We start from the raw sequence: 13,474 nt of genomic DNA, 5'->3' as shown, positions 1-13,474 counted from the left end.
CATGTTTGTACTACTGACTTGAGTTTCCACTTTAAGGTCCGTATTTCCAATATAATATTTCTTATAATAATAATAATTTATTAATTTATATAGCGCCAAATCACGAGTAATTGCCTCAAGGCACTTCACAAACATTTAAAAGCAGAATGAAATGAAATAAGATTAAAACACAATAAAAACAATTTAACCATAAAAGGTAAAAGTAAATAATACGAATAAAAAAAGACACACAATCATATAAAATACTAATGTGTAATTGTGTATTTGTTTTTGATGTGAGGAAAAACTCTGTCCTCTCAGACAAGATAAAAACAACACTGATGTAATGTTGCACAGAGACAAATTTCCTGTAAATCAAAGCAAACAAAACCTTTTTCTTCACCCCAAAACATGCTTAAACTGGTAAAAACAGGATGCGCATTTTGATTCAAACACACGCAGATGAGAAAAAGTGCTGTGTCACTAAAGAGCAGGAATGTGCTGCAGCACCTGACACTTTTTTTTTTTGTCAGTTAAAAATACACAACAGCTGACTGTTGAAGAATGCGGGAAAACCGTAGTCTCTACCGCCCTCTGGTGGCCGTTGTTCAATAGCACAACCGAAGTTACGTGTGTGCGTGTGCTCCCACGTGATTAAAAGAACCCGAGGTTACTTGTTATTCCATAAATTAATAAATGTGTTCACCCCCAATTAGGTGCGTTAAGGCCAAAAATTAATGTTTAAAATAAACATTTTAGATATTTGCAATTAATTTCACATCTCAAAAGGTTTATTTCATGCATTCAAAAAGTAATTGTAAAGATTAAACTAGAAGATTAAAAAAAATGCTTTCACAGTTAACCCAAAGGGTCATTCAACACATTTATCAAATATAAATTAAATAATTGAAATTGTACGAAAACAACGTCACTTATAAACTTTTCTTTTTTGTCTTCCAGGGTGAAATAAATAACAAAAGTACACTTATTTTCACTCTGGCTTAGATCTGGTGCAGCATAAATATTATCTGAGTAAAAAGCATAGCACTCAATCATGTTGAGTGCACACCAGATTCTACATACATAGTATATCAATACATCATAATCAATATAAAAACCTAATATCTGTGGTTTTGCTCACTTAAAATAAGATAATATTGAGTGCTTCCAAGGTAGTGTTGTTTATGCATTCGATAACATGGTCAGTCCAAAGCTTCTTGCTGTGAAACTGCAAAAGGTGACTCATTGGGCAGCCGTGTGCCATCAAACGCCAACATCGGTGAGGAGATCCAGCACCAACTCAGCTGTAGAGGATCAACCTTTGGTGGCTTTGCACCCGTAGTTTCAGCAACACAGATCTTCAACATGAGATGAAACTCCTCGTCTACAGTGCTGTTGTCTGAGGAGTATCCTCCACATAAGGTAAGAAGGCTAGACCAAGGGAGTAACTCTGATTTTGATATTGGTGGGGACACAAAAGTGCTCCAAGACAAAGATTTTTTTTTTTTTTTGCATTACCAATCATAAGTTCATGTCATTCAGATGTTATAGGTTAATGAGCCATCTCAGTGGTTAGGGAGTTGGTCTTTCAATCACAGGGTTGCAGGCTCAAATCCCAAACTTACCTCTCTTTACACCTCCATCCATGACTGGAGTGACCTTGAGCAAAGCAACTAATCCAACATTACTCCAGCTATACATTTAAATTTAATTCATCGATGATGGATATTTAACATGAAGTATTGCAATGACCCTATCTGCTAGTGTTGTGACGTTCGTGAATAGGGATGGGTATTGATAAGATTTTATTGATATCGATGCCATTATTGATTCTACTTATCGATCCAATTCCTTATCGATACCTCATGAATTTTGTACTAAAAGTAGGCTTTACAGGTTTTCTATGTATTTCATTGAGTCTTAAAGTAAATAAATATGAAATTAGTCACTGTATCCTTGATCTCTGGACATAAATAAAAATAAAACGGTGTTTCGCTTTGAAGTTATTAATTCCGACTGGATTATATTGTTCTAACTTGACTCGTCAGAGAGCCGCGCAGCGTTTGGAGCTGTGTGAACAGAACGGAGGACGATTCTTGTTTCTTTCTCGCAACAAGACAGGAGTCCCAGTTACTAACTTTAATCCGCACAAAAGTGACTCACGATTGACATATTCAGGGATGAAAGTGACGAAAAACAAAAAAAGATGAAACCCAAAATTAACCCCCAACACCACCTGCACGAAAATGAATTCTAGAAGCTGTGAAATGCAATCTGGGACTATTCCAGACAATAAACTGCAGTGAGTGCAGCATCCATTTAGTGAGAAAAAAAACCCAACTTTCCTTATTCAAATTCATTCCAGTAGTATTCTGCTCTTACTAGGATGCAGCAGTTTTCTAGTTTGGCAGATAGTTCTGGAGGAAATCACTGAAGAAATTAACAAACTGAAAATATGGTTTGACCGAAACAAATTGTTATTAAACTTAAATAAGACAGGGATGAAATGGAGGCGTAAGAGTCACTAGGTGTTCACAGGAAACATTTATTTATTTCTGTATGTATTTATGTATGTTCATTGTTAGATGGTTTTATATTTTCTGTTGTGTTTCTATTCAGGTTCTTTTTGTCTCTTTCTCTAAAACTGTATGTAATAAGTATATATGGAATATAATAATCATTAAATTATAATATATAAACAAAAATAAATTTAAAAAATATTACAATTTGAAAACAAATGCACCCGAACGTGATGACAACTGCAACTGCTTAATGCTAACTTTTAACATTGAAAATGCCATAGACATGCTAAAGTGTTAGCATTGCTCCCGTTTTTAAGTTATAAAATACATCTATCAACTGTTTCAGAAGACCATAACAGGTCGGTTTAACATAAAAAAAGGTAAATAATACTCACAGACGTATGTTCTTTAGGGTTTTAGTGGGGGAAAATTAAGCGAAAGAAAGAATAAACAAAGCAGTCGAAGCACTGTTTCAATCTGCGAACCACTGCTTTGATTGGTTCAAGGTTCAAAGCAAAGCCGTGCTGCAGAAAAGTTGATTACGGACCCGCTGCAGGGTCCGTAATCAATGTAGAGAAATTATCATTTTCCTGACAAACACCCCCCAAAATAACGGCGACTCTGAAGGACCGATGGAAGGACAGAATCGTTAAGCAAAAAGCTTATTTATGTCGGTGGATGGAATCATTTCTTAACAATACCCGAAAGGAACCGGTTCTCGATACCCATCCCTATTTGTGAATGAATCGATTCCTGTTTGTCTGTCTGTTATTGTGTACGCCCGCGCAGTCTTTTAATAAGTTCCCTGCAACTGTGCAGTAGCCTAGCTCTAATGATGCGTCCTGCCACGTTGCTAAAACCTGCCTAGTGCTTAAAGAGCAGAAGAAGCCTAATGCTTTTAAGAAGGGTTTCCATTCATGAAAGGGATTTTGCTTAATTTTTAAAGCTTGACGGAGACCCTGCACTTACATTCCTGACTGTGAAGAATGAACGAATATCTCATTTCTTGGGAGGGGGGCCGTCATCCATTACCAAATATCACCGAAGTCTAGCTCAAGAGAGAGAGATAGGGGCAGGGGGGACGGGGGTCGATGGGCGGTCGCGGCCACTGTGGGAAGTGTGCTGCTTAGAGTGACAAGTGGGATAGCCAACCAAGTTAGTGAGAAACGGGTAGCTAATCAGCAGTGTTGCCACAGTTACTTTGAAAAAGTAATCCAATTACTGATTACTGATTCCTCCTTGAAAAAGTAACTTAGTTACTTTACTGATTACTCAATTGGAAAATTAACTAAGTTAGATTACTAGTTACTTTTTTAGTTACTTTCCCCAGCTGCCGACAACAACCCACGTCAACATGACGATACCTGTTTTGCCAAAACTCACTTTATAGTCACCCTTTCTTGACTTCAATGAAAATAAATACTTGTTTTATAAAAAGTAAAATAAAGACCTCTTTCTTGACCTCATATTTAACTGGTGAAACTTGCAATTTCTAAATGAATATAGTACCTAAATTTTTGTATCTATTTCAAAATATTCCCCTGGCGCCACCCGTTGGAATGTTTACTAAAATGTCAGTGTTAATTAGGAAATTTATTTGGAATAAGAAACGTTCCCAAATTCGTCTGTCATTATTATACCTCCCATTTGACACTGGGGGTTTGAAATGCCCCAATATCTATTGGTATTATCTGGCTACTCAGTTAAGAACAATCATGTTTTATTTCAACTCTCAGAATTCTCCCTCTTGGGTGGATATAGAATCCAGCTATGTTGCCTTATCATTGAATTTATATTTGTATTCTGAGCAACCAAAACATCTTAAGGTTAATACCAATAACCCAATAATCCGAAATATGATTGATGTATGGTATACTGTAAAAGAATTAATGAATATGGATAACAGTATCTCACAATTTAGCCCTATCTGAGGAAATGCGCTATTTAAACCAGGAAAGATGGATGCAGGTTTCCGTATCTGGGCTAGGAAGGGACTTGGGAAAATTGGGGTCCTTTTTAGAGATGGAGTAATTATGTCTTTTGGGGAATTAATCCTGAAATACAATGTTCCACGCAAAATTTTTTTAAATACTCGCAAATTCGGAACTTTTTAGCTTCAATGCAAAAGCAGTCTATCCAAATTCCAACCCTTAATCCCTTAGAAGAGTTGATTACAAAAAGTTGCACAAAGAAAGGGTTGATTTCATTGTTTATAATTGGCTTATTACAGGCTAAACGTTTGATATCATTAAATTGGAAAAAGTCTCAACCTCCTGCTATAGGAGCTTGGATTAAGTACATGGTGAACTGTATGGCTATGGAAAAAATTACATATTTTCTTAAGAACAGACTGGATTCATATGAGGACATTTGGAAACCATTTGCAGAATTGATCGAAAAAGAAGATATCGGACAATTCCTACAGAAGTAAATCTTAATTTGTTTTTTATTTACAATTTGTGTCTTCATCAGTGTATATAGGATGTCATGCAATCTCTATTTGTGTGTGGTTAATATGTGTATATATATATATATATATATATATATAGAGAGAGAGAGAGAGAGAGAGAGAGAGAGAGAGAGAGAGAGAGAGAGAGAGAGAGAGAGAGAGAGAGAGAGTGGGGTGGGAGGGACCTGGTATGATTTTGAAAAATAACGTTGTGTAAATGTAATATTTACTGTATGTTGTTGCAGAATAATAACAATATTGTTAAAAAAAACTATATATGTGCTATATATATATATATCCTATATATGTGCGTGTCTCAGACCCCCTCCCCGGTTAAGGCTGGGTTTCAACTGTTTCACATACAAAGCTTCCTTCACTCCCCTCTTAAACCATTTCTTTTCTCTGGCTAAGATTTTAACTTCCTTGTCCTCAAACGTGTGGTTAGTGTCTTTAAGGTGGAGATGAACTGCAGGCTGAGGTCCACCAGCACCCTCTCTGCGGTGCTGGTATAGCCTTTTGTGCAATGGCTGCTTAGTCTCACCTATGTAGTGTTTGTTACAGTTTTCCTGACATCTGATAGAATACACTACATTGCTCTGTTTGTAACTAGGGATCCTGTCCTTAGGGTGAACTAATTTCTTTCTCAAGGTGTTAACAGGTTTAAAGTAAACTGATTTTGTGCTGTCTGAAGATCCTAAGAGCACAATATGTGCTAATTAGAGCTATTGTTTAGTCTTTAGCCTATAGCAGTTTGCCTCTCAGTAGGAGGGGTCTGGTTAGGTTTAAAACTCCAGCTTTTGTGGCTTCTGTTTATTCTTCTCTACAAGAGTCAAGACAGAAGTCAGACTACCACAGCAAGAATTTTACCTGAGGAAGCTTCTGCGATTAGAAGCTAAACGTCCTTGCGTCAAGCAACCCAGTCCAGTTGAAGATTCAAGCTTCTCTACTGTCTCAAGGTGCTAACAGGTTTAAAGTAAACTGGGATTTTGTGCTGTCTGAAGATCCTCTGTAGTTTTTCCCCTACTCCTGCTAAATAAGGGAGAGACACTCCTCTTCTTCTTGGCTCCGTCTCCTGCCTATCTGGTCTCTTTGTTCTCTGGGACTTCTGCACTTTATCCAGGGACCATCATGGGTACCCACATACTGTGAGGGCTTTCCATACATGTTGTTGTTCTTTAGCCCTTCCCTCTGTACTTGTGGGCACCTGTAGGGCTCTGTGTTGAAAAGTTCTGATCACCCCGAGCTTGTGTTCAAGGGGGTGGTTTGAGCCAAAGAGCAGATATTGGTCAGTGTGAGTGGGTTTTCTGTAAACCTCTGTCTGGAGCTGCCTGTTCTCTCCAATCGTAACATCACAGTCCGAGAAGGTTAAATGGTTGTTTCACGTGTGAACTTGATATCTGAGTACACAGAGTTGATGTGCTCTCTAAAGGCCTCCACTTCCTGTTGCTTGATTTTAACCCATGTGTCATCGACATATCTGAACCAGTGACTGGGAGAGATGCCCGTGAACAACGCCAAGGCTCTCTAATGAGTCTTTCACGTCATCAGGAGAGACATCAGGAGAGGTGTCAGTCCCATTGTTAAGAGGGTCAGCTGCCCTGTCATTAGGAGGGTGCTAACTAGAGTACAGTAGGTGCATAATTAAAGCATTTGTTAGTCACTGCCAATAGCAGTCTGCCTCTCGGTAGGAGGAGTCTTGTTAGGTTTAAAACTCCAGCTTTTGCTGGCTTCTGTTTGTTCGTCTCTACAAGAGTCAAGACAGAAGTCAGACTACCAGAGCAAGAAATTTAGCTGAGGAAGCTTCTGCGATTAGAAGCGAAACGTCCTCGCGTCAAGCAACCCAGTCCAGTCAAAGATTCAAGCTTCTCTACTATGGAAACCACCTGGACAACTGAGAGCCTACACAGAGACCAATAACATAGCAACTTGTTACATTATTGACAAAAAGTTATGTTACTGGCTGAAAAAAGTTATTAGATTATGGGTTTTATTACATTTAAAATGGCTAAAATGATTGCATTATTGGCCGTTATTACGTTTTTAGCTGCCACAGGGTCTGTGCACGGTTCAATACATCATGCTGTGTTTTTAGAGACACACACACACATACACACAGAGCACAGATTTATGGAGACACCCTCAAGCTGCTGCAGTCCTGTTTGTATTCATTTCACATCTGACGTCAGAGTCATTCCTCACATTCACAGCATCACTGTGTGTGTGCGTGTGTGTGTGCACGAGAGAGAAGATGTTTGACCAGTTTGTCCACCCGAATGCAACATGTCACGCTTTATCCTGCCCTGATATATTTTTTGGCTCATTTTCTGCCTATGCCGCTGCATCCGAGCTTTGCGCGGTGTTTGTGTGAACACGCTCAGATTCACACACCAGATAAAGTTAATACTCTGTCCAGGAACTGTCTGCTTCTGCATCCTGTAACACCAGCTGCTGCCCTCCAGGCAGAAAAGACTAGACACACTAGATGGAAGGAATAAACAGATTGATAGCTAGGTAGATTCTCTCCTTCCCTCTCCGTTGTCAGGGTGTGTCATTTTTTTGGTCCTTTGTTTCCTGCAGGCAGACTTCACATTTCAGAAATGTTGATTTCCTGAACACACCTTGACTCATGCAGTAAAACTCACACACTTGCGTTTGCAGACGATGTTGCGCTTTAAGAGACAGGTGACTAGTGGAGAAACGAGTACGAGAGACTGACAGTAGAAGACAAAAGTCTTTACCAGCCACACATTTTGACTTTTCGCAAATGTGGAATGAATGGGAAGAAGAGGACAATGAAGAGATGCCTGCTCGGTGTGAGTGGAAAGGAGAGGACGACACCTCTTAGATAATCGATAAGATACACGTCATCGAACAGATACACGACTCTGCGGATGCTTTTGAAAGGCATCAGGTAAACAACTTCTCGATTTTACCAAGAGATGAATCCATTTGAATTCATATATAACACCTCAGAACAGGGAATCTCAATCTTTTTTTATTTCATTAATAAATTGGTTTACATTAAAAACAAAGATCCTCAATGATTTTGGTTTATCCATTCTATTCTGATAATCTATTGTAAAGAGTATTAATGTAATGCAGCAACACTCCCTGTGACAGATGGGAGCCCAGGGATTAAATAAACAAGATAAAAGCAAACTGTAATGTGCATTATCTCTTCACAGTTAGTATAAAATAGTAACACTTCTATTATCTATTTTTTTTTCCATCTATTCTTGCATCACAGAATTTTATCTTGCCAAACTGAGTGTCGAAAATTTATGAGGTTTAACATTGAATGATCAACTTATTTATATATTTGTTGTTGTTCATACCTATTTATCTGGCATTGAAAACATCTAACTTCCATCATAGATTAGACTAGTATTGGAATATTAATTTTATGAATATTGCACAATACTGAAGATTAGCTCCAAGTTGAAAAAACCTATGGCCTGCTAGATGGCATAACGCAGCCTACTAATGGGCCATGGCCCAGTTGTTGAGAAACACTACAACACTTCGTTTAAACATTATTAATGTATAAGAGGATTTCTTAGAAACGTACAAACAATTTGGTCTAAAATTGTTCAGGAAATTAAGAAATTTGTTACTAAATTTAGTTACAAATTTTGTAAGTTTAACCCTCAGTAAACATCATGTAGTTTGCTAATCTATACTAATAAACCACATTTCATTTTGAAAGATTTTTTTATTCTCTTTTTCAAACACAACATTTCAATTCAAAATTCAATGCCTACATCGACTTACTGTAGTTGCTCTGATGTAAACATTCTGAATGAAAACTGCTCTGACTGCAAGAACTGTGAAAATTTTTTGCAATTTTTTATTTTTTCTATCGAGTCCTATCAGATCCCATCATATCAAAGTGGGGTCCAAACAGACCTCATAAGAAAAAAAATATATTATGGAGCCCACAGTATTTCATCAAATATGATCAAAAGAAGTGAAATTGAAGACAAGTACAGGTAACAATTACTGTATTTTCCGGAGTATAAGTTGCACCTAAAAACTGCCTCTCATTGAGGAAAAACCCATATATAACTCACAGTGGAGTATAAATTGCACCTGATTTCTGTATTATCAAGTCTTTAATTTAGCAATTTTTTGTGCATTGTTGAAGTGTACTTTTTATTATTGCCATTTTTTTTATCAGTTTAATTTTATTTTGTACTTTGATTCCTGGGAATGTCCGATATAAATAGCTGTTGTAATTTTTTTATTCTAATCCAATTACATTTTTCCTGCAAATCAAATTGGTTAGTCGTGTGAGATTTCAGACCGTATAATATCGGGGTAACGTTGGCAAAATATTCGACTGTTTCACATTTGGACATATTACCCCGCGGCCTGAGCGGTGTTCTGATGAGATGTCATTCCTGTCGATAGACCAGCCCTCCGCGCAACTGTGCATGCGTGGGCATGTGCAATATTGTCGGGATGCGAAACTGTAGATTTATGCGACAAGACACAATTCGACAGAACACCGGCTGTGCGCGCTGCTATGCAGATGTCATAATGGCGCTGTTAGCTGAGAACGAGAGAAAGTCACGTCCCGAAGACACCACTGAAATGGGTGAATTTAAGCTGCCATATGAAAGTATTGATTTGGATTCTGACACAGAATTACCATTCACATTGTATCAGTATCCAAGCTGGCTGAGTCCGTTCTAATGAACTAATGAAGAGCGACACGTCTTCATGGAAGTCAACATGTCCAGGTGACCTGACTCAGTCTGCTCGGATGCCATCAACAAACCCTGCAGATCAGCATTGTTGTATAATCAGGTTCAACATAACTGCAGACACTCCCTGTGGCGCAATGTACTCACAGCACTGTAATAAGTGTGCAATTAAATACATGTGAATGTTTTAAAATGATTTTGGCTTTATTTATAGTTTTATTGATGCAGAATCCAAGCCAGTAAAAGAGCAGATTTACCCACCCCTTAAACAAAAACAATGTATAAATCATTAAAGCTAATTTGAAGGGAATCCCAGTATAAACACTATATAAAAAAAAACAAATACTATATTTGCCTAATCCAGTTTTGTCAAGTGGTCCCACAAAACCTGGTTGATTAAATGGGGAAAAACATACAATTAATTGTAACAATTTGTTCCAATTAGCTTTTCTCATTTCAATAACCAGGTTTTGTCAATCCCGGTTGACATAACGTGATCAAGAAAATAGAGTATTTGATTTCTTTGCATGATAGTGACAATATTATAAACTCATGCAGGTGAACACATGAGTGGTTGACTTCTACTTTCATTCACAACAGGAGTTTATAGTAAAATATATGAAGATTTTCACAAAGTTTTGCTTTCATTTATCAGTAAAATTTAGACTGGAGTAATGTCATGAATTGGGCACAATTACTCATTATTACCTTCCATCCATCCATCCATTTTCTTCCGCTTTATCTGGAGTCGGGTCGCGGGGGCAGCAACTCAAGCAAAGCCGCCCAGACCTCCCGATCCACACGCCTCCCCCAGCTCCTCCGGGGGAACCCCAAGGCGTTCCCAAGCCAGCCGAGAGATGTAGTCCCTCCAGTGTGTCCTGGGTCTTCCCCGGGGCCTCCTCCCAATGGGACGTGCCCGGAACACCTCTCCAGCGAGGCGTCCAGGGGGCATCCGGAAAAGATGCCCCAGCCACCTCAACTGACTCCTTTCGACGTGGAGGAGCAGCGGCTCGACTCCGAGCTCCTCCCGAGTGACCGAGCTCCTCACCCTATCTCTAAGGGAGCGCCCAGCCACCCTGCGGAGGAAACTCATCTCGGCCGCTTGTACTCGCGATCTCGTTCTTTCGGTCATGAGCCAAATCTCATGACCATAGGTGAGGATTGGAACGTAGATCAATCGGTAAATCGAGAGCTTTGCCCCCCTACTCAGCTCTCTCTTCACCACGACGGTCCGATACAGCGACCGCATCACTGCAGATGCTGCACCGATCCGTCTATCGATCTCACGCTCCATCCGTCCCTCACTTGTGAAAAAGACCCCGAGATACTTAAACTCATCCACCTGAGGCAAGGACACTCCACCGACCTGAAGAGGGCAAAGCACCTTTTTCCGGTTGAGAACCATGGCCTTGGATTTGGAGGTGCTGATCTTCAAACTGGACATTTCACACTCGGCTGCAAACCACCCCAGTGCCCGCTGAAGGTCCTGATTTGACGAAGCCAACAGAACCACATCGTCTGCAAACAGAAGAGACGAGATTCTGTGGTTCCAGACCAGACACCCTCTACACCCTGGCTGCACCTAGAAATTCTGTCCATAAAAATAATGAACAGAACCGGTGACAAAGGGCAGCCCTGGCGGAGGCCAACATGCACTGGAAACAGGTTTGACTTACTACCGGCAATGCGAACCAAGCTCCTGCTGCGGTCGTACAGGGACCGGATAGCCCTTAGCAAAGGACCCCGGACCCCATATTCCCGGAGCACACTCCACAGGGCGCCCCGAGGGACACGGTCAAACGCCTTCTCCAGATCCACAAAACACATGTGGACTGGTTGGGCGAACTCCCATGAACCCTCGAGCACCCGATGGAGCGTGTAGAGCTGGTCCAGTGTGCTGCGACCAGGACGAAAACCACACTGCTCCTGATGAATCCGAGGTTCGACCATCGGTCGAATTCTCCTCTCCAGTACTCTGGAATAGACCTTACCAGGGAGACTGAGGAGTGTGATCCCCCTATAGTTGGAACACACCCTCCGGTCCCCTTCTTAAACAGAGGGACCACCACCCCGGTCTGCCAGTCCAGAGGCACTGTCCCCGATCGCCACACGATGTTGCAGAGGCGTGTCAACCAAGACAGTCCCACAACATCCAGAGACTTAAGGTACTCAGGACGGAGTACCTGAGTACCTCATTATTACCTCTGGAAGTTATTTGGTGTTTACTCTGTTTTTTGTTTGTTTGTTTTGTTTTTATTTGTGTGTGTGTGTGTGTGTGTTTTTAGTTGGTTTGTCTGATTCATTTTCAGTTGAATAGCTGAAAAAGAACAAACATTTCAGTGCAGTTTGTTGGAGAGGATGTGTTTTTTCATGAGCTGAACTCAAAGATCTGAAACATTTTCTATATACACAAAAGGCCAGTTTCTCTCCTGCATTGTTCACAAATCTGTCTAAATCTGTTAGTGAGCACTTCTCCTTTGCTGAGATAATCCATCCCACCTCACAGGTGTGACATATCAAGATGCTGATTAGGCAGCATGGTTATAGCACAGGTGTGCCTTAGGCTGGTGATAAATCATGTATATATATTAAAAACAAAGTGGCATCTGTGTACGTGCATGTGTTTGTGCGTGCATAACTTTGTTTTGTAAGTTCAAAGTAAGTACATAGTATAATTGTAAATATGTTACAAAATACATGGATGACACAAGAAAGTGAAAACATTTATTTCCATTGTGGTCCATTTAAAAATTAAATGGCAAAATAGAAGCAATAAGAAAATAAAATACTAATAATCGTGATAATAGTGTGAATATGATAACAAGAAACTAACCAACAACAAAGACAGTAAATTAACATTAAAAATGCAATTAACAGGAAATAAAAGGGTTGAGTTCTTCTAAAAATATTGAGGTCTCAGGTTGTAAAAACATTCTGGACTCACATCATTCCAACTCATTATAGAAACTTTGCATAATTTATTACCACCCCTGAAAAATGTCAGCTACCTATTTTATACAAGTTTAGACAAATCTGTGAATCCCATCATATGTGCTATTCTTGACACCAGCTTAAAATTTAGGTCCAGGATCAGGACCCACTGGTTACGGATGTTACACACAAACTTTTCTGTATAAGTCTGCAAGTCCCCACAATTTTAGAAGTTGTCTGCTTCAGAAATAAAATGTCCCATTTATTATAAATTTTGTCATGCTAAATTCAAATATGATGATAAAAATGTGTAATTGGTTACAATTTCCAAGATATTTAAGTTTTTACATTTTACGTCTGCATAATTAAATTGTGTTGATTGGAGCATTTTTCATGATAAATCATAAACACAGGTCTTTCCATGTTTCTCTGATTGTTTATATAATAATATTTCACCTGTTCTCTTTTTGCAACATTTTAAAAATCACAAAAGGCTTATATATATATATATATATATAAACCCGTTTGGAACATGTTGGAACATTTCAAACTAGAGCCAACTAACAATTTCAAACCTTTTCATGCTCAGTGGCCAAAATTTAGTAAAGTTTGACTGTAATTTTTTTGTGAGAATTTTGTGCTGCAGACCAGCGCAATTAAAATTGAATCTCAAGTCCAAATACAAACACTATAACGAGGCAATATGTACTGAAATGTGAAGTCGTGTCTGTCCCTCTGTTAATGTCATTATCTCTTCATCTTGTGACAAAGTTCTGGATGTATTATGAAATATTAATGTGTGGTTTAACAACTGCACAAAGACGCAACATCAAGATGTAACCAATGAAGGTGTTGAGAGTAAAGTGTAACCTAATCAGCTGTGTCCA

At 39.1% G+C, this 13,474-nt stretch overlaps 1 protein-coding gene across 1 annotated transcript in view; it reads left to right on the top strand.

Annotated features, from left to right (window-relative positions):
- The first annotated feature begins 7,317 nt into the window (after nucleotides 1-7,317).
- The window catches only part of LOC117521059 (mucin-3A), a 39,629-nt gene continuing 33,472 nt past the window's right edge, over nucleotides 7,318-13,474 (top strand). The window contains exon 1 of the mRNA XM_034182375.1: nucleotides 7,318-7,861. Coding sequence (XP_034038266.1) covers nucleotides 7,842-7,861 — 20 coding nt within the window. The 5' untranslated portion in view covers nucleotides 7,318-7,841. The remainder of the gene's footprint in view (nucleotides 7,862-13,474) is intronic.

This window comes from Thalassophryne amazonica, chromosome 1 (genome assembly GCF_902500255.1).
Source record: "Thalassophryne amazonica chromosome 1, fThaAma1.1, whole genome shotgun sequence".
NCBI classification, from domain to species: domain Eukaryota; kingdom Metazoa; phylum Chordata; class Actinopteri; order Batrachoidiformes; family Batrachoididae; genus Thalassophryne; species Thalassophryne amazonica.
Note: the sequence above shows the minus strand (reverse complement) of the source record. Positions and strands in the feature narration are given on the sequence as shown.